Source organism: Loxodonta africana, chromosome 5 (assembly GCF_030014295.1).
Source record: "Loxodonta africana isolate mLoxAfr1 chromosome 5, mLoxAfr1.hap2, whole genome shotgun sequence".
NCBI lineage: Eukaryota > Metazoa > Chordata > Mammalia > Proboscidea > Elephantidae > Loxodonta > Loxodonta africana.
In genome coordinates this window covers 67006222-67028624 of record NC_087346.1, presented here as the reverse complement: position 1 = coordinate 67028624, position 22403 = coordinate 67006222, and the positions used below count along the sequence as shown (strand labels likewise).

The 22403-nt window shown below is 36.7% G+C and overlaps 1 protein-coding gene across 12 annotated transcripts in view; it reads left to right on the top strand.

Moving 5' to 3' along the window:
- The window catches only part of ARHGAP24 (Rho GTPase activating protein 24), a 574638-nt gene that overhangs the window by 514966 nt on the left and 37269 nt on the right, over positions 1 to 22403 (top strand). For all 12 annotated transcript variants that reach the window (XM_023553282.2, XM_010594080.3, XM_064285611.1 and 9 more), the window contains one exon: positions 87 to 294. In XM_023553282.2, the coding sequence (XP_023409050.1) occupies positions 87 to 294 (208 nt within the window). The remainder of the gene's footprint in view (positions 1 to 86; positions 295 to 22403) is intronic.

The window sequence follows — 22403 nt, the reverse complement described above, 5'->3', positions numbered from 1 at the left end:
TTTTTTAATATTGACTTTAAAAAGAAAGCAACAAAGTGAGTAGAGGTGGGTTACTTAAACTCACTGGCATCCTTTATATTTTCCAGGTATTTTTGGACAGAAACTGGAAGACACTGTCCGTTACGAGAAGAGATATGGGAACCGCCTGGCTCCCATGTTGGTGGAGCAGTGTGTGGACTTTATCCGGCAAAGAGGGCTGAAAGAAGAAGGTCTCTTTCGGCTGCCAGGCCAGGCTAACCTCGTTAAGGAGCTCCAGGATGCCTTTGACTGTGGAGAAAAGCCGTCATTTGACAGGTAGATCTCAAAATTTTATCAACCATCCTTCTTGGAGAAATTCAAACAGATGCATTGAGCCGAGATGGCATAATCTTAACTGATGGTATATCTGTTTAGAATCTGGATTATTTGGCCAGACAAGGATAGATTGTTTTTATTACATTATAAAGTAAAAAATTTGGCACTTTAGATGCCTTTCTCTTCCAAACTCTTTTTGTCTTAAAACATCATCATCTGTTTCTTTTTTTTTTTTTTGGATCCAAATAAAAGCCATATTATACTTTTGCAACACAGAAAATGGACTTTTAAAGTAGGAGTCTGTTCTTGTGCTATATTCTTTTTGAATTCTTTCAGCTAAAAGATATATGTCAATATAAAAGTGTTGATAAGTGAATACTGAGACATTAGCATTGTAATTAAAATAACTGTAAAAAAATAAAATCAATAGAAGTAATAAAAAACAAAAATCATTATATTTTTCAGATATATAAAAACAAACAAACAAAAAAAACCATTGCTATTGAGTCAATTCTGACTCATAGCAACTCTATAGGACAGAGTAGAACTGCCGTATATGGTTTCCAAGGAGCACCTGGTAGATTTGAACTGCTAACCTTTTGGTTAGCACCCGTAGCTCTTAACCACTGCCCCACCAGGGTTTCCTTTCAAATATATAGCTCCATCTTAATCTAGAATATATTTACAAGGAAACAAGGAGAAAAATATAGCAGAGTGAAATTCAGAAAATTATGGAATTGCAGAGAAGAAAATAAAAAGCATCCTTAATTATTTTAGTGAAGAGTTAATCAGTGTTAATATATTGTGAAGTACCTCCTTTTCATGGCATGTTTTAATTTAGTTGAAAAATAATCTTTTATCTTAATGCTATTAATATTGTATAGCAGAGATTTTTCTATATTTTTAGTTAAAATGGTCTATTTTATTCCAGTATATTTTAATTTAACATTTTACTAAGACCAGTCCTTATCATTAGCAACCTCAGTAAACATCATTTTTAGCATATAACTAGTATTTCACTGCAAAAATGTAATATTCATAACCATTGCAACATCATTGTACATTTATATTGTGACTTCTTTCAGTATGGTAAACAAAGTTATAGTGGATATATATTCACATAAATGTGTTTTACTTTTAGATTATTTCCTTAAGAGAGATTCTCAGTAATGAACTTTGTGGATAAGAATATTTTGAGAGTCTCAATATTTGGAAATTGCCTACTAAGTATTTTTACTCTTTGTTGTTGTTGTTGTGTGCCGTTGAGTCAATTCTGACTCATAATAACCCTGTAGGGCAGAGTGGAACTGCACCATAGGGTTTCCAAGGAGCAGCTGGTGGATTCCAACTGCCGGCCTTTTGGTTAGCAGCCTGAGCTCTTAACCACTGCCCCACCAGGGTTCCTCTTTTTTCTTTGGCAGTATATAATTAGCACATGGGTAGACACAGATCTATAGAACAAATAGATGAGAAGACACTTGAAAACGCGGTATCACTGAGCAACATATAAAAAAGAACTGGCATAGCAGCGCTGACAAAAATACCTTGCATGGTAAGGGCATAGTTGGCAAACAAACGTAGAAGGCGTGCATTATTTGCATAAAATTACGGTACTTACTCTGGCTTTAATATTCTTTTCACTTTTCAACTTTGTTAGGCAGAAGCTTAAATCATTAATTTTAAAACTACTTATCCTTTTCTAATATTAGTATTTAAAACAATAAAATTCCCTCTGCACTTCTTTATCTAGATGTCTCATACTTTGATATGTTGTGTTTATTATCTTTAAATAAAACATATTTTCTAATTCCCTTGTGGTTTTTGAAACTGTAGGCTATTTAAAAGTGTTTTGTTTAATTTACAAACATTTGAAAATTTTCCAGATTTATTTTTATTACTGATTTTTGGTTTAATCCCATTGGCATCAGAAGACTCTGTATTACTTCAGTCTTTATAAATTGTATGATTCTTGCTTTATGCCTTATTTTGATGAGTGTTCCATGTGCACTTGAAAAAAATGTATATTATTCCATTGTTCAACGTTTTGTTGTTTTTGTTTGGTGCCGTTGAGTCAGTTCTGACTCATAGCCACCCCAGGTGCAATAGAACGAAATACTGCCCAGTCCTGCACCATCCTCAATATCATTGCTACGTTTGAGCCCATTCTTGCAGCCACTGTGTTAATCCATCTCATTGAGGGCCTTCCTCTTTTTTGCTGACCCTCTACTTTACCGCATGATGTCCTTCTCCAGGGACTCGTGCCACCTGATAACATGTCCAAAGTACCTGAGACAAAGTCTCACCATCCTCACTTCTAAGGAGCATTCTGGCTTTACTTCTTCCAAAATAATTTGTTCGTTCTCCTGTCAGTACATCATATATTCAATATACTTTGTCAACACCATAATTCAAATGTATCAATTCTTCAGTTTTCCTTATTCATTGTCCAGCTTCCACATGCATATGAGGCAATTGAAAATACCACAACTTGGATCAGGCCCACCTTAGTCCTCAAAGTGACATCTCTGTTTTTTAACACTTGAAAAAAGTTTTTTTCTACAGATTTGCACAATGCAATACGTTATTGGATTTCTGGACTGCTGCTCCCATGGACATTGATTATAGATCCAAGTAAAATGAAATCCTTGACAACTTCAATCTTTTCCCCATTTATCGTGATATTTCTTATTTGTCCAGTTGTGAAGATTTTTGTTTTCTTTATGTTGAGGTGTAATCCATACTGAAGGCTGTAGTCTTTGAACTTCATCGGTAAGTGTTTCAAGTCTTCTTTTCTTTCAGCAAGCAAGATTGTGTCATCTGCATATCGCATGTTGTTATCGAGTCTTCCTCCAATCCTGATGCCCCAGTCTTCTTCATATAGTCCAGCTTCTAGGATTATTTACTCAACATACAGGTTGAATAAGAATGGTGAAAGGATACAACCCTGAAGCACACCTTTTCTGATTTTAAACCACTCAGTACCCCCTTGTTCTGTTCTAAAGACTGCCTTTTGGTCTATGTACAGGTTCCACATAAGCACAATTAAGTGTTCTGGAATTTCCATTCTTTGAAATATTATCCATAATTTGTTCAATGTAGTGTTCTATAAATGTTAATTAGATCAAGTGGGCTGATAGTTCCTCAAGTTCTCTATATCCTTACTGTTTTCCCCTCTACTGTTATCAAACACTGAGAGAGTGGTATTGAAATCCCCAAATAAAACTCTAGATTTGCTGTTTTTCCTTTAGGTTCTATTAATTTTGCACTATATATTTTGAAGCAATGTTTGTATGTTCATTCCCATTTAGGATTGCTGTATTTTCTTGATGAATTGTCCTGTTATCATTTTGAAATGTCTTTGGTTACTTAACACCTGACAATTTTTGTTGTCCTGACTTCTGTATTTTCCGATAGCTACTTGAGCTTTCTTACGACTAGTACTTCCATGGTATATTGTTTTTATCCTTTTATTTTTAACCTATTCCTACTCCTCACTTTATTGACTATCTTGTTATCCAGCATTTCTCATTTACAACAATAGTAAAATATCTACTATCTGACTATTTTGTGCATTTACAATGTACATCTGGCAGTAACAGATGTTGAGGTGTGAGGCAAGAAAACTGCTGGCTGGGATGGTCATGGTTATATGTTAGCTTGCCTAAGCCATGATTCTCAGTGGTTTGGCAGTTGTGTAACAGTATAATTTGTCAGTTATGTAATGATGTAATTTGGCAGTTATGTAACAATGTAATCATCCTCCATCTTGTGATCTAATGTTCTTATCCTCCATTTTCACATAGTGCTGATTTTTGCATAACAACCTAGTCTTTGGAACCTAACCGTGTCTGTCTATAACTGAGGAGTGGCTGTATATATTTAAAGTGAGTTTCTTGTACACCATATGTAGCTGAATTTTTTTTTAAATCTAATTTAAAAATCTCTAACTGATTTTTTTTTTTTATGGATTGCATTTGCCTGCCTTTTTGTGCACTTAGTAATTTTTGATTGAATATTTTCCATTTTAACTGTCACATTCTTGATTGTTTGGATTTTTTTTGTCTTTCTTTGAAGAGCTTTATTTTTCTATAGGCAGGCAGTTAATTTAGTTGTATGTCAGTTTAATTGTCTCCAATTCCACTTACAAGTTTTGTTAGATTATCTGTAGAATGTCCTCTCCTTTAAAACCCAGGGATGGCTAAATTTTATTTTTAAGGCAAGCTTTTCTGGCGTCTTTACTGAATGCCTTGGGTATTCAACAAGGTCTCTCCATACTGATTGGTCAGAACTCAGATGTCTTTTATTCTTATGTGAGCTTCTGCAGCTGTTCAGCTTAGAACTTCCTGGTAGTTGTTCTTTCCCGGGTAGTTGTTCTTAATTTAGCCATGGATGTTCATCCTCTGCATGCTCATCTTGGTGTTTAGTATTTAGCCAAAAACTCGAGGGAACCTATGTGTGAATTTCTAGAAATCTTTATTTGCAAAACTCCCTCCATCCCAGTAGCCTACACCACAAATTCCAGGTATATCAACCTCCCCAAATTGCAACTTCTACTTCTTGAGCTAGTGAGACTGCTGTGGTCTAATTAGGGCTTCTGTCTCTGATCCCAGCCTGGTAAATAATTTCAGGTGAAAAGCTGGAATAATAATAGGACTCACCTTATTTGTTTTCATGTGTTCAAGGATCATAGTTTTGTGCTCTTTTCCGTCCAATATCTCAAAACTGGTGTATCATATATTTAGACCAGTTTTCTAGTTATTTATAGCAGGTCTGCTGCCAGTTAATCTGTAAAGACTGAGAGCAGTTTCTCCTCCATAGCAGCTCTGAAAATCTTCTGGATATGTATTGTCACAGCCTCCTACTCAGGGGACAGGAAGTGTTCTTAGATTAGGGCGTCATTCTCTACTCTTAGCTCTTATCCATTCTTTGTTTAGATCTCTGGACTTTTGATGCTGACCAACGAGACTTCTTTCCTTCTCTATAAGAAATGACCCAAATTTCTGGTCGAGTGGTTTCTCAGCCAACTTCCTACCCATAAAAATTCGGGGGTTGAAAGCCTCTTTATGTATGAACTCACTACCCCTTATATTCCAAGATGGTATAATTTCTTTAAAAACCTTGTGGGTGTCAAATTATAGTCCAACTGATGAGACAGAGTCACACTCATATATCTCTTTATGACAGGTCCTTCCATACCCCTTCTGTGAGTCAGGGTGTTGTGTAACCATCTTCAGATTCTTCTATGTCCTTTCATATCACTGAAAGGATATATGACTTACTACCTTAAGTCTTTTAGAGGTCTTATCAGGGGGTCTTACAGTCATACCCATGATTTGGTCTTTACTTTTAGGACATGTTTTACTGGCAGCACGCTAGATTTTATCTTTACTCTGTGGCTATTTCTAACTTTGAGAATCTTTTACAACCTGGAGACACTGACCCAGGCCCACTATAATTTCTCTAAATTCTTGAAAAGTGAACAGTTCCCTCTTTAGCTCATCTCTCTCATAATGCCTTTACCCCCCTGCACCAAAAAAAAAAAAAAAAAAAAATTGTCATTATATTAATTCCAACTGATAGCAACCCTATAGGACAGAGTAAACTTGCCCCGTAGAACTTCCATTGAGTGGCTGGTGGACTCAAATTGCGAAACTATTGGTTAGCAGCCGAGCTCTTAACCACTGTGCCACCAGGGCTCCTGTAATACCTTACCATATACTAATAAAAAAAAACAATTAGTACTTTCAGCACTCAGGTTGGAAACCTCTTTATCCAGGCCTGCAAGCTTATCAGGAATGTTTTCTGTATTCCAAGTTACTGCAGTTGATGGTTTCATTAATTTTTTCATGACTGCATAGTAAGCATTTATCTTTATCCAGCCTCTAATCACAATTTGCTCACTACTTTTCCAACTGTTACTAATAGTCTCCTCACTAACTATCTAACCTCTGCGTGGTTCCAAAGCAACATCATATATGTTAGATTTTTGTTACAGTGACATGCAGTTTCTGGTACCCATATCTGTTTCATTTCTTCATAACAGAATGCTCCAAGAATTTTTCGATCTAAAACAACAACCGCCAATTATGATTCTGCATTTTGGCAGTGCTTGGCAAAGATGCTCTGTCTCTGTTCCATACGCGTAGGTGGTAGCAATATAGTACACCTGCAGGATCTAAAATAGCTTCATTCATAAGTCTGTGCCTCAGCTGGGACGGCTAAAATTGCTGTCGGCTGGCTAAGCCTCTCTCTATTTCTTTGCAGTTTCATATCCTCCAGGGCTTCTCCCTTTAGCAGATTATTCTAATTCTTTACGGATGGTCCAGGACTCAAAGACAGCAAAAGTGGAAGCTAAGAGGCATCTTAAGGCCTAAGCTCAGAACTGGTATAATGTCACTTCCACTGAATATTATTGGTCAAAAGCAAATCACAGGGCTAGCCCACATTTAAAGGTATAGATAGTCAGTTCCACTTCTTGATGGAAGGAGCAGCATACATGTACAGGGATGGGGGACATTATTGAAAGTCACCATTGGAGACAATCTACCTCACTTATTCATTCAACGGGTCATTTTGGAGTGTTTACCGTGTCTACTGTCTAGGTGAAAAAGACAAAGTCCTTTCTCTTCTGGAATTTACATTGAGAGTGGTGAGCAGATAGACAATGAAACAGTGAATATGTAAATAATTTCAGAGAGTGGTAAGGATGGCATGAGTGAGTGAGTGAAGTGATGGAAATATCCATCTGCTTCCTGAGCACATAACATTTGAGTTTAGACTTGAATGGCAAGAAGCAGCATGACATACACAAGATATGGTAGAACCACCTTCCAGGTGGAAGATATGGCAAGTTTTAGAAAGACCTTGAGATGGGCATAAACTTGACTTGTTTGAAGAACAGAAAGACAGCCATTGTGGCAGGAATGCAGTGGGTGATGGAGTCTACCGAGATGAGGTGGAAATGGTTAACCATTCATGGCCTAGCAGATTATAATAAAGAGTTTGGTTGATCATGTATGGCCCAGTAGATTATGATAAAGAATTTATTTTTTTACTTTAAATGAAATGGAAATTGATTGAAATGTTTTTAGTAGATAAGTAAATCATTTTATTTACATGTCAGAAAAAAAAAAGTCACTCTGCTAGCATGATTTTCCTGTCTGTCCTACTTTTGACAAACTAATTGTCAAGATGGAGTCTCTCAATCTGAGGGAGGCAGATATGCAAATTCCTGGATTCTGCTGATTAAAAAACAAGGAATTCTAAAATCCGTGGACAGTGAAGTAAAAAGAAGATAGTTACATACTTGTAAGGAGCCATGGTGGCTCAGTGATTAAGTGCTAAACTGCTAAATGAAAGGTTGGCGGTTTGAACCCATCTAGTGGCTTTGGGGGAGGCAAGAGCTGGTGATCTGTTCCTGTAAAGATTACAGCCCAGAAAACCCTGTGGGGCAGTTCTACTCTGTCACATTGGGTTGACTTTACAGCACCCAATATCAACATATTTGTGGTAAAATGTAATTGTGAGCTACACTGGTAGGAGAAAGAAATAATCTGTAACACCCCAAAAGAGTAAGGTCATATTCAGAAACTTATCCAAATAGAGTTTTCTGTCATCATCCGTCTTTTTATTTAATTGACAGAGTTTGATATTTCATACACACAAGCCCTAGGTCAGGCTTCAGTCTTTGGGACATAAAGGCAAGCTGCCCAGTAGCATTTATTAGTTCAAGTTAGTCTCACCAAGGTTCACTAGCAAAGTGATTTCAATACTACAGGGCAGTTCTAGTCTGTCCTGTAAGGTTGCTGTGAATCAGAATCGACTTGGTGGCGACGGGTTTGGTTTTTGTTTTTTTTATATGTGTGTGTGTGTACACATATATGTGTGTGTTAAAAAATACAGATTGTGAATAATGCTTTGAGTAGATACTAGGATGTAAAGTACAGAACATTTTCATTGCAATGCATCTTAGAGCAAGAATGAATATTTTCCTTGTTTATTTTAATAATTCTATATCTCACTAAAGAGCCAACAGGATTTAGCTTTCATCTTTATATTTATTAAAGTCTGGAAAGAAGTTCTCACAGGAATTCTACATAGATAATCTCTAGTCACTGACATTGTACTTCCAGTCTCTAGCCCTGAAATTTGATTTCTGAAGTGAACTTCTTGTGATAAAAAAAAATTATAACATCTCAAGGTGTTATTGAAATTTAGTTTAGAAGTTATTAAAATTATATTTCAAATTATAACATGTTGTATACAATTTAGAATTTCAAAGAATTTAAAGAAAATATTTTAAAATTAAACAACCCAGAGAGCTCTTGCTGTATATAGAATGTAGACAAGTAGGTATGTAGTGGCTTAGACACATTGACATTATTTATCTATCTATCATCTATCTATCTAATCTATCTATCTATTGGAATCATGTATTTTTACATCCTGCCTTTTCTCCTGAACATTATATCATGAAGATTTTCCCATGTCACTGAGTAATTTTTACGAACATGGTTTTAAGGACTTTAGACTGTTTCATCATCCTAGTTCATTGGTTTATTCATTTCTTCCTCTGTTGTTGATTCCAATGTTTTGTACATGTTGGTCCCATGCTGAAGAGCATCTGTGTTCATAAATCTCCCTGTGCTTTTGAAGCTTATGAATCCATTTGGGGTTTGAATGCGAGAAATATTTTTGTCCTGTAAAAATCCTGTAGAGGGGGAAGAAAGCTTGTTTGAGAAAAGAAATTTGGAACAACACTATTTGAATTTAGAGACGTTGCAAGTCCATGCACCTGCCTTTATTAAGCCGTACGCTTTCTGGTCTTCCTTAATTACAACAAAATGCCATTTCTTCATTTCTGAGGTCAAGTTTAAGAATCTTATGTATGCATGACTTACTGTTCTTACATTTGGTTGACATGTTCCTACAGACTCCTTGATCAGTGGTGAATTTTGTGACGAAGGGTATTTTCATTGCCCTGAAAGAATTTGTATTTTATCATTCATGTGAATGGTAAAAAAAAGAAAAAGGAAAAATAGATATCATGGTTTTTAGCCATTCTTTTCTTCATTGTTTCTATTTAGGAGTGAAAAAAATTAAAAATATAACATCGTGTGTTAAACTTTCCCCCTTCTGAGGGAAATAAACTGAAATATAGAATGTGTAAAATCAAATTAGAAGCTGAAAGTTATGTTGTTTCCAAAGCTCCCCAGATGGCATCAGCTGTTAAAGGAGATACATTTTGGCAGAGCTGGGAAAGTAGGGTCAGGAATGGCCATGTGGGTGTCACTATCATAACATTAACTGCTGGGCAACGGGATAACTATGCACTTACAACATAGCGCTCAAGAGCAAGGACAGACGGCTTTATGAAGCCAGCAATTTCACACATTCTGTCCAAGAATCTCGGAAACAGCTGCTGTCCGAGGTACTCCAGCTGCCCACCCACATACTGAGCTCATTCAGCCCTCGTCCTTCCTTCGCCTCTTCCCCCTTTCATGTATTTTTTAATTTGTTTTGGAGACTGAATTAGGCTCACTAAACAAACTGAACGTCTACAGAGATTAAAACAAACAAACAAAAAAAAGCCTGAGATTTAGAAAACAGAAAAGCCAGACATATATTTTAATTTAATATTCTGGGTAGCAATATGTTGTTGTTGTTGTTGTTGTTGTTAGGTGGCGTCAACTTGTTTCCGACTCATAGTGACATTATGTAAAACTGAAGGAAACACTGCTCGATCCTGCGCCATCCTCACAATCATTGCTATGTTTGAGCCCATTGTTGCAGCCACTGTGTCAATCCATCTCATTGAGGGTCTTCCTCTTTTTCACTGACCTTATACTTTACCAAGCGTGATGTCCTTCTTCGTGAACTGATCCCTCCTGATAACAGGTCCAAAGTATGTGAGACGTGATCTCACCATCCTTGCTTCTATTCTGGTGGTACTTCTGACAACACAAATTTGTTCGTTCTCTTGGCGGTCCATGGTATATTCAACATTCTTTGCAAACATAATAACTCAAAGGCATCGATTCTTCTTTGGTCTTCCTTATTCATTGTCCAACTTTCACATAAGTATGAGAATTGAAAACACCATGGCTTGGGTCATGTGGGCCTTAGTCTTCAAGGTGGTATCTTTGCTTTTCGACACTTTAAAGAGGTCTTTTGCAGCAGATTTACCCATGCAATGTGTCATTTGATTTCCCATTAGGCTACATGGGGACCCTCTGGTTTTCTAAATATAACCCAGAAACAAACAAAACAAACCTATTAGGGCTCCCTAACGGGAAAGCCAAAATTATGCATACAAGCCTTATCTCACAGGAATAAAGGGAAAAAAATGCAAAAGTTTACCAAACCAACACATCGAGGAAGCCTTACCTAATAGGATGCTCAACCTTCACAATAATGAGGCTCCTACATAGGTCTGGTGAGCTTCACACATTTCAGAAGAAACCCACCTTGATGCTGAATGCATTAGAACTGGAATAATGCCTTACCTCTGAGGTCCAGAGGCGTAAACAGTGGCTGGTATACCGTTAACCCAACGGTAACTAAGGAGGTAACTTGCAAAGATTCCATGAAACCTCCTTGTGAATATAACAAGGTCTGAAAAATTAATGGGCTTTAAAGGAAAATATATGTGGAAAATATTCACGTGAATAGGTTTTACTAAATATTTTATGTGGGAGAGGTTGGTGGTTAGAAACCTGTCATGTTTCATTGTGTTTTACTGTCTTTTTGAATATCTAAAAGCCTGTGTTGCTGGAACCAGGCATGTGAGCTTCCCTTTCCTTTTTATTTATCTTCGAAGAATTTGGACTTACTTCCACTTCCATCCAATAGGGTTGCGAATAAAAATAGCTAATTAACCAAGAAGATTCCCGGTATTTGACACATGTATCAAGTAAGTGTTTTTGTGCTTACTCTCAAGGATGCAGTGTAAGAGAGTTCAGGCTTTGGTGACAGACAGATCTGGGATGAAATCCAGACCCACCATTTATTACTTATGTTAACCACCTGGGACTAGCTATGTAACTTCTCATGATGTCATTGTATTCATTCCCTTAAGAAACAAAACAAACAGAACAAAAACACCAGAAGTAAATGAAAGAATGTGAGTTAAACACTTTTTTTTACAGGTCCTGGCATATGGTAAGAACTTGATACATGGCATTTATGCATTGTTTTTGTATTATTACTATTATTTTTATGCTGATGGACATTTTACATGAAAATAAAAAATAATATACTTGAACCTGTGTGATATAGAGGCTGATGCTTAACCATAAATTCTTCAGTGATTTTAATCTAGGAAACCTTCATTTCTGTCTTGAAATCTTCAAATGACAATTCCTACACAAAGAAGTAAGATACATACAAGGTTCTGATTATGTTTATTTTTGTGTGTCTGGTAACTCTGGTAACTCAGATTATAGTTATTTTAATGGTCTTGGTGAAGTCATATTCCTTAAAGCCATTTCTTGGTTAAAATAAATTTATTGAGTCATAATTTACCTATTATCTAATTCACCCATTTTAAGGGTTGAATTCAGTGATTTTTAATAAACTTACAAAGTCATGCAGTCATCACCATAAATCAGCTTTAGAACATTTTCATCACCCCAGTGAGATCTCTCATCCCACTTATGGCCCCCACCTCCACCCCAGGCAATGACTAATCTACTTTCTGTCTCTCTAGATTTGCCTTTTCTGAACATTTCATATCAATGGAATTATTCAAGATGTGGTGTTTTGCACCAGCTCCTTTCACTTAGCATAATGCTTTTTGAGGTTCACCCATGTAATAGCATGAATTCATAGTTTGTTTCTTTTTATTAAACCCAAACCAAACCTGTTGCCATCAAGTCGATTCCAATTCATAGTGACCCTACAGAACAGAGTAGAATTGCACCATAGGGTTTCCAAGGAGTGGCTGGTGGGTTCAAACTGCTGATCTTTGGGTAGGAAGCTGAACATAGCTGCTGCGCCACAGAATGAAATTCCATTATACGGGTGTACCACATTTTGTTCATCCACTCCCCAGTTGATGGACATTTAGGTTGTTTCTGCTTTTTGGCTGTAGCCAATAATGCTGCTGTGTGAACATTTGTGTACAAGTTATTGTTTAGACATAGGTTTTCATTTCTCTTGTGTGTATACTAGGAGTGGAATTGCTGGCTCATATGGTAATTCTGTGTTTAACATTTGAGGAACTGTCAAATTGTTTTTCAAAGTGGCTACACCAACAGTATATGAAGGTTCCAACTTTTCTACATCCTTGTCAACACTTGTTATTATCATTTTTATTCTAGCTATTCTAGTGATTATGAAAAGGTGTACTTTTTTTTGTTTTAATTTTCATGTCTCTAATGACTAATGAAGGTCCCTGAGTAGCACAAATGGTTTGAGCCTGGCTGTTAACCAAAAGGTTGGTCAATCAAATCCACCCAGTGGTGCCAAGGAAGAAAGGCCTGGTGGTGTACGTCCATAAATGTCTTGGTCATCTAGTGCTGCTGTAACAGAAACACCACAAGGGGATGGCTCTAACAAAGAGCAGTTTATTCTCTCACAGTCTAGCAGGCTAGTAGCCTGGATTCAGGGCATCGGCTCCAAGGGAAGGCTTTCTCTGTCGGCTCTGGAGGAGGGTCCTTGTCATCAGTCTTCCTTTGGTCTAGGAGCTTCTCCATACAGGAATCAGAACACGCTCTGCTCCTGGCTCTGCTTTCTTGGCGTTATGAGGTGCCCCTGTTTCTCTGCTCACTTCTCTTTTGTATCTCCGAAGAGTTTGGCTTAAGACACTATCTAATCTTGTAGATCTCATCAATAAAACTGCTGCTAATCCATCTCATTAACATCATAATGATAGGATTTATAACACATAGGGAACAATCACATCAGATAACAAAATGGTAGACAATCATACAATAGTGGGAATCATGACCTAGCCAAGTTGACAGATATTTTGGGGGGACACAATTCAATCCATGATAATAAGGTTACAGCCTTTAAAAACGCTATAGAGCTCAGTTCTACTCTGAAGTATGTGGGGTTGCCATGAAATGGAATCGACTTGAAGGCAGTGGTAAATGACTGATGATATACAGCATTTTATGGTTATTAGGCATTCATACATCTTCTTTAGCAGACAGACTGTTTTAAAATGTTGATATTTTTAATATCTTGATAATTGTTATAAGGAAATGGTTGAAAATTCCTTGAGTCAATAATTACATACTGGGCATATCTGTTTTAGGGTTAAGATAAGCATCTATGATATATATGGGGCAGTCGTGGTTCAGTGGTACAATTCTTGCTTTCAGTGCAGGAGATTCAGGTTTGATTCCCAGCCAATGAACTTCATGTGTAGCCACCACCCATTGGTCTGTGGAGGTTTTCATCTTCAGTGAGGCTGAGCAGGTTTCAGCCTAATCTCCAGACTAAGATGGACCAGAAAGAAAGGCCAAGTGATCTACTTCTGAAAACCTTATGAATCATAATGGTTCTGATCCACAACCAATCATGTGGATGGCACAGGACTGGGCAGTTTCATTTCCTTGCACATGGGGTTACCATGAGCCAGGGGACAATTCAAAGGCAGCTAACAATGATTGATAGATAGGTAGAGAATGAGAGATGATAGATAGGTAGATAGATGATTAATAGATAGAAACACACAGTATCAGTGTTGGTTAAAAATCTGTATTAGTAAAATTAAAAACCATACTTGTAACTAGAATCTGAGGTCAATGAGTGTTGAGAATTTTATTGATGTTGATCACTTTGGCATCCCTAGTAACTAAAACAGTACCTGACACAATGTAGGCACTCAATAAATCTTGACTGAATGAATGACTGTAAAGAGTATATTTGAATTCCATTATCAAATGAATGAATAAATCGCTATATTTCTGATATCTCAATAAATAAAAAACTTACATGTTTATTTAGGAAATTTGGAAATTATCATGTTTTAAAACAACCACTGAAAACTTTTGTTAGAATATCGTTTTTTGTCAACTAAAGACAAAATGCCTACATCAGTGTATTATAGTCATAATCGTATGAATGGGCTTATAATTTCATAAAAGCCATTAAAGTTCTAAATTAGGAGCAGCGCCTTTATTCATTTTATATTTCAGAAATGCTTTCATAAATATGAATGCGTTATATTGACTATGCAAAGGCATTCGACTGTGTGGATCATAACAAATTATGGATAACATTGCGAAGGATGGGAATTCCAGAACACTTAATTGTGCTCATGAGGAATCTTTACAAAGATCAAGAGGCAGTTGTTCAGACAGAACAAGGGGATACTGATTGGTTTAAAGTCAGGAAAGGTGTGTGTCAGGGTTGTATTCTTTCATCATACCTATCCAATCTGTATGCTGAGAAAATAATACAAGAAACTGGACTATATGAAGAAGAACGGGACTTCAGGGTTGGAGGAAGACTCATTAACAACCTGCGTTATGCGGATGACACAACCTTGCTTGCTGAAAGTGAAGAGGACTTGAAGCACTTACTAATGAAGATCAAAGACCACAGCCTTCAGCAGAGATTGCACCTCAACATAAAGAAAACAAAAATCCTTACAACTGGACCAATGAGCAACATCATGATAAACGGAGAGAAGATTGAAGTTGTCAAGGATTTCATTTCACTTGGATCCACAGTCAACAGCCTTGGAAGCAGCAGTCAAGAAATCAAAAGACGCATTGTATTGGGTAAATCAGCTGCAAAGGACCTCTTTAAAGTTTTGAAAAGCAAAGATGTCACCTTGAAGACTAAGGTGCGCCTGACCCAAGCCATGGTATTTTCAATCGCATCGTATGCATGTGAAAGCTGGACAATGAATAAGGAAGACCGAAGAAGAATTGATGCCTTTGATGACTTCTTTGAATTGTGGTATTGACGAAGAATATTGAATATACCATGGACTGCCTAAAGAACGAACAAATCTGTCTTGGAAGAAGTATAACCAGAATGCTCCTTAGAAGCAAGGATGGAAAGACTGTGTCTTACATACTTTGGACATGTTGTCAGAAGGGATCAGTCCCTGGAGAAGGACATCTTGCTTGGCAGAGTACGGGGTTAGCGGAAAAGAGGAAGACCCTCAATGAGGTAGGCTGACACAGTGGCTGCAACACTGAGCTCAAGCATAACAACGATTGTAAGGATAGCTCAGGGCCGGGCAGTGTTTTGTTCTGTTGTGCATAGGGCTGCTATGAGTCGGAACCGACTCAACGGCACCTAACAACAACAACAATATTCCCAGAGTGAATCTGATATTTAATTATAGCAAAACAACAACAAAACCAAAAGCAAAACAAAAAACCTTAATTCTTCTCCGTGTAATTTTCATCACTTTCTTCCCTCTACACTGACCTCACTTAAAAATAGTCCAAATAGAAAACAGCACTAATGTAATAAATAACTGTATATGTGATAACAAAGTATCCCTTCTAACAAACCCCCTCTAATGTTAAAGCCACAATAATATATAACTGGACTCCTTTTAAAGCTTTTTCTTCTCTCCCTCAGATTTTACATGCACATCAGTAAACTAGGATAACATCATCTATCTCATACATTGAGAATGCTTTCATGTTATAATTTAAGACTGTTGAAGTATTCAGAGAAAAGTTCTTCATGGTATTGAATGGTTTTGATGGTGACTTGTTGACTCACCTGGATATACCAGAAAATCCTTTACGTATCTTCTAACAGTATGACTTAGAGAGTTTACGATTTAAAGCTAGGCCACTATTTACTCATTTTCTTTATACAGCACAATGCTTTTGTTTTCTACCTTACTGACTTAACTGGAAGAAAATGAATTTTCTGGAGAAGAATGCTTGTATCCTTCATTGTTCATTTCAGAGTGAGATTATCATAATTCCCCAAACATGATGATTACAGAGGAAGTCCATTATGTGTAATAGGGCCATTGTGGTGGATACTTTATAAGAAAATATGTATGTATAGATACATTAAGGAAACTTTGCTATTTAGTCTCCTTTTTACTTTAACACAGAATCATTAAAGGGTGTATATGAATTTTAAATGCTGCTACTGATTTTTCAAGCATAATTTTAACCCCTTAGCATCAGAGCATCAATGATGTTTTTCTAGGAAATCCTTGGTGCATAATCTTAAAATCTCTCCCAAAAAGACCAATAGTTGAAAGTATCGTGATGATTTTTTTCCTTCGTTTGTCCTGAAACTCCAGCCTTAGAGCTTAGTAAAGGGAAAAACATGTAGGCAGACAATATAAAATAAATACAAATACAATCACAACTTGTCTATATTCGTTAAGTCAAGTTCTTTAACTATTTGTCAAGATTTCGAAGACTATATGACTCTGAAGTTACAGTCCGTAGCACTTCAAGTCTTAAGTGCAATCAAAGCAGGAAAGGGATATGTGATGTAGTCGTAGGTGTGTATATTTACTAATGATGAAGACATATGAGAGCTGGTAGAAATGTGTACACTCTCTATGAAAGGATAATATCTCAGTGGCTATGAATATGGAGTCAAATGTTGGGAAAAACAACATACCCCAATGAAGCAAGAAATGACAGCTCACCATTTACATAGTTAATAATATAACTGCCTAATTATAGTGTACTTAGAGATTGTGTATTATGTCTTTATTTCTGTGCTCCTCCTGGGGGAAATGTGAGGTGAGCAAGAAGTGTCTCAGTCCATCTCTCTTAAACTGTAATGGAATTCATTGATTCATAAGGCACAATTTAAGGGTAATTTAAAAATTCCCATAAATTAGTTTTATTGTTATATCTCTTATTGCAAGTACTTTCTTTATATCCATCTGCATATAGGTCATTCTTACCAATCATTTTAATAACCACCCATTTCTCAGCCTATTTTTTTAAAATTTGTGAATTTAGGAAGTTGTGTTCCGTACAAAACAGCCAAAAAAGGAGTTAATGTGTGGATATTACTCCATCCCGATTCCCAACTTAGACTCAGGATGCTTATGTTTATCAAAAATCGTGAGCAAACTAGCAACTTGGCCTGTTGCCAACTGTAGATGCTATGTGGGACTTCAAAGGCTTCAGCTTTCTCCTTAAACACTTAAAAATAAATGACATGAGGTTCTTCTGGTACTGAGAAAAAAAATAAAGTCCAACATGTACAGTCTAGGACATGGTTTTAGGAGAGCCTTGATTGATTTTCCTGTTTCCGTAAAACTGGCTGGATTTGTTAAAGATAACTCTATAAATATATCTAGATAGATATATTGATAGATGGATAGTGGATAGACAGATATTCGTATGTATATATGTGTGTACATGAGACTTGCAAAATAGTCTTTGTGGTTGGGAAACAGATAATTATTATTTGTTTATCAGTTGTTATGAGTCAGAATCAACTCGACAGCAATGAGTTTGGTTTTTTGTTTTATCATCATTTTTTCCAAATATTTATACATTCTGTTGATATGAATAGGATCTTAGTTCAATAGGAAAATAACTTGTAGCTTCATTGATTTCAGATTTAATCTTTGTGGGAGAAATTGAGGTTGTTTTTTGTTTTTTTTTTTTAACTTGGCTCCTAAGAGTTTGAAAAATATTAATGTAATTTATAATACAAGAATGTATCAAGTGCATTTTAATGTCACTTCTGAGATAAATTTGGGTATGATATTGAACCTTGGGTCCAAAATCACTAGACTTGTAGGAACATATTGGCTCATTTTTATAGCCATGTGGATTAATTCTGTAACTGACAGTAATGAAGGTTTTCATTAGTTGTTTTGTTTCAGGGTGTGTGTTTGTTGTGTATGTGTGTGTGGAATTAAGTATATATGTATGTACAAGTTAGCCTATTTAAAATGGAGCTATACTGAATTAATACTACTTTAATTCAGGAAACTTTAAAAAGGAAATTTTTCTGAATGTTCTGCCCCAAGTCTTACAAATGCTTTAAACCTGTTGGCCTTTCCTCTCCCACGAAAGCACCCTGGTACTATAATGAATAAAGCCAGAATTTATTTTTGTTCTTCAGTCTAAAATTTTAGTTTAATGGGACAAATTAGAATATACCTATTTCTGAAGTGAATTGATGCTCTCAAACATGCTAACCCAAACTAACTAAATGACGGAAACTCTAATGGCTGGCCTGTAAAATAGGTGTGTATGTTTCTGTGGGATGTATTTATGTATGTTTAAACATTTGCCTTTATAGTCAAAAGTAGTATTAAAAAGTTATACAACAGGGTATTTTATTTGTTATTTATATTCATTTGTTGCTGAATATAACACTATATGGGTGTATCCAGGGGATTATGTGTGGGAAGACAGGCTTGTAGCTGGAACACTAGCTAATATGCCATTGTATTAATGTAAGTAAGTGATATGAACGTGAATTTGAACAATGTTAATGAGACTGTTGAAGAGGAAATAGGTATATAAGATATTACATTAGAATAGAGAGGAACCAGTCATTAGTATTTTTTAAACTTTCCAGGTGATTCCAATGTGGAGCCCATTTGAGTATCACTAATCACTAATAGAATTAGGGTCTCAGCAAAAGAGAAATTTAGATTGACTTCTAGGTTGCTTGCTTGTTTATGTGAATAGTGAAGCTATCCATGGTGAGAAAATGCTAAAGGAAGAACAATTTATTGGAAAGGAAGATTTTTATAGTTCATCTTTCTTCATATGGAGTTCAAAGAGTCTGTTATGGATTGAATTGTGTCCCCAAAATATATGTGCTGTAAATCCTAATCCCTATACATGTTGATGTAATCCCATCTGGGAATTCCACCTGGGAACATTTTTGTTATGTTAATGGGGCTGTATCCGTGTTAAAAAAAAAAAATCTTAAATCAATAACACTTGAGATATAAAAGTATCAGATTAGGCACAAAAACAATCAAGGACAGAGAAGATAGATGCGACAGGAGCATCACCAAAAAACCAAGCAATAGAAGCTGAAAGAGACAAGAACCTTCCCCTAGAGCCAACAGAGAGAGAGAGCCTTCCCCTAGAGCCAGCACCCTAAATTCGTACCACCAGCCTTCTAAGTGAGAAAATAATTTCCTGTTCATTAAAGCCATTCATTTGTAATATTTCTGTAATAGCCCTAGATAACTAAGACAGTGTCTCTGGGACATGGAACGATTCAGTGGAAAAATCTGTGTAGAAACTTATACTTTGTAGCCATTGCAGAAAAGTAATAGTTGAACTCATAGATTTATCCAGGGAGCAAACGTCGAGTCCAGGAAAACAACAACATTTCGAAGCCAGTAGAGGAAGAGGAGCTTGAGAGTATACTGCTAAGGAAAGATGGCCAGAGAGGGCAGAAGAAGGCAAGGAGGCAGAAGGAAAAGAAACAATGCAGTGAGAGACTCTCCAAGGGAAGATAAGTTAAAAGTATCAGACAAGTATCTATGAACTTTTTTAATGTGAGGATGTAGCTACTTTCTATTTGAAGCATCCGTTGGTTGGAAGCACCAAATTCTGGTGCTTAGTCATCTCTTCCTTACAGCTACACAACAAGGCATTTTATTTGTTCAGTATCTTACACACATACAGGTGTGTGTTGTATGTGTGTGTTGTGAGTGCTTGTATGTGCATGTGATATGTTGGAGTGATTGTATATCACACTGTCAGATATTCTTTTTACATGATTATCTAGCATTGTAAGGGAGGATTCTATTCACATATACCTCTATATACATAAGCAATTCTAGAAGTTGGAAAGAAAATATCAATGCGACAGTTAAAACATGAGCAGCATCTTTCTGCTCACAGCCCTCCTACCATCTACTCCATCAGAGAACATTGGAGAGAAAATCACGTAACGAATAGTTGCCTACGGATGCTATAAATGGCCAGATTAAATTTGTGACCACTACACATTGGAGCTGTCTCATTGCCTTGGAACTTTTCTACGCAAAATGCATGCTCTATATCAGTGTTTCTCCACCTTGGCTGCACATAAAGAATCGCTTCACGAACTTTTTATGCCCAGGCTGCAGGCCGGAAGACTTAAATCAGAATATATAAAACTCAATCATCAATATTTTTTTAAAACTTTTCAGGTGATAACAATGTGCTGCTAAGTTTGAGAATCAGTCTCTTCTATATCACATTGGTCTATCTGATGATATTTTCAAAAGTCTGTATTATCAGAAAGCATGTTTCAGGTTTTTCTGCTAATGTTTCATTGTTCAGTGCTCTAACAATTCTGCAGGGAAGCTCACCAAATGCAGGTTTTTTGGACATAATGCAGTTCTCTGTCATCAGTACTTTTAAACCAGGAAATTGTATTGAGACCAGCACTAATTTAGTGTAGTCCAGGACTTGCCTGTAGGTGAAGCTGTCTCTTAATGTTGTATAAAATTCAGTGATGATAATGACATAACTGTACAAGAAGTCATGGCAGTTTAATCAGATTCAAGTTTCTCTGCCAAGAAGTGTACCAGTTTTGTCAGATACGTAAAAAAAAAAAAAAAAGTTTGACCTGAGCTAGACTTTTCTAGTAGACTTTTAATTTAGTTTGAAGCTGCCTACTAGCCTTTGGATTTGCTTTTCTATTTCTTGGTGAACTCAGTGGGCAGATAGTATATTGCTTAAGCAAGGCAGTTTGGTTGTTGTTAGGTGCCATCGAGTCGGTTCTGAATAATAGCAACGCTATGTACTGGTTAAGTACTACAGCTGCTAACCAAAGGGTTGGCAGTTCAAATCCTGCAGGCGCTCCTTGGAAACTGTATGCGGCAGTTCTACTCTGCCTTATAGGGTCGCCATGAGTCGGAATCAACTCGACGGCACTGGGTTTTTGTTTTGGGTTATGTACCACAGAATGAAACAATGTCCTGTCCTGTGCCATGCTCACAATCATTGTTATACTTGAGCCCATTGTTGCCGCCACTGTGTCAGTCCACCTCCTTGAGGGTCTTGCTCTTTTCCACTGACCCTCTACTTTACCAAGCATGATGTCCTTCTCCAGGGACTGATCCCTCCCGACAACATGTCCAAAGTATGTAAGATACAGTCTTGTCATCCTTGCTTCTAAGGAGCATTCTGGTTGTACTTCTTCCAAGGCAGATTTGTTCCTTCTTTTGGCAGTCCATGATATATTCAGTGTTCTTCACCAACACCACAATTCAAGGGCATCAGTTCTTCTTTGGTCTTCCTTATTCATTGTCCAGCTTTCACATGCATATGATGCGATTGAAAATACCATGGCTTGGGTCAGGCGCACCTTAGCCTTCAAGGTGACATCTTTGCTTTCAAAACTTTAAAGAGGTCCTTTGCAGCAGATTTGCCCAATACAGTGCAATGCAAAGACAGTTTGGTAACAGTCATTATCTTGGTGGTGCTACTGAAAGTTTTAGTCTCATATATATCTTCTCTCAGAAACTTGATGGATATGACATTATGACGTTATATATTTTTTTTAAATTCCAAGTCAGTCACGTTTAATAACAACATCATGAATAACTTCACATGTGGCTGCTTTGGAAAGCCATTCTGTTCAGCAAAAGCAAGAGATTATATTGTGCTCTGTGCATTGTATCCAGAGTGAAAAAAGAATTCCCATTTCTAATTTTGAGATTTACAGGTGTCAAGATTTTGTCCAGGTAGTATTATATTTGTAATTATTGTGGTATTTGGATTTACCAGTGTATGTGGGTATGTTTAAACCCTTCCCTTCGAGTTGATTCTGACTCATAACAACCCCTGATGGTACAGTGGTTAAGCCCTCTGCTGCTAATCGAAAGGTAGGAGGTTTGAACCCATCAGCCATTCTTTGAGAGAAAAATGTAGCAGGCTGCTTCCATAAAGATTACAGCCTTGGAAACACTATGGGCAGCTCTAATTCACCCTACAGGGTCACTATGAGTCAGAATCAACTCTGGGCAATGGGTTTTTGGTAGGTATTATTTATCAGGGGAGGAAAGGGTGGGTTAGGCAAGGACCAAAGAGGGACTGTTGTCAGACTCCTTTATCCCTGATCTGATTAGTAAAATGTCTATATTGTACATAGAATATAAATAGGGTAGGTAATTTCCAGAAAGTATAAAAGAACATTCTTATAATACACATCTGTCAGTTATCTGGTAATCT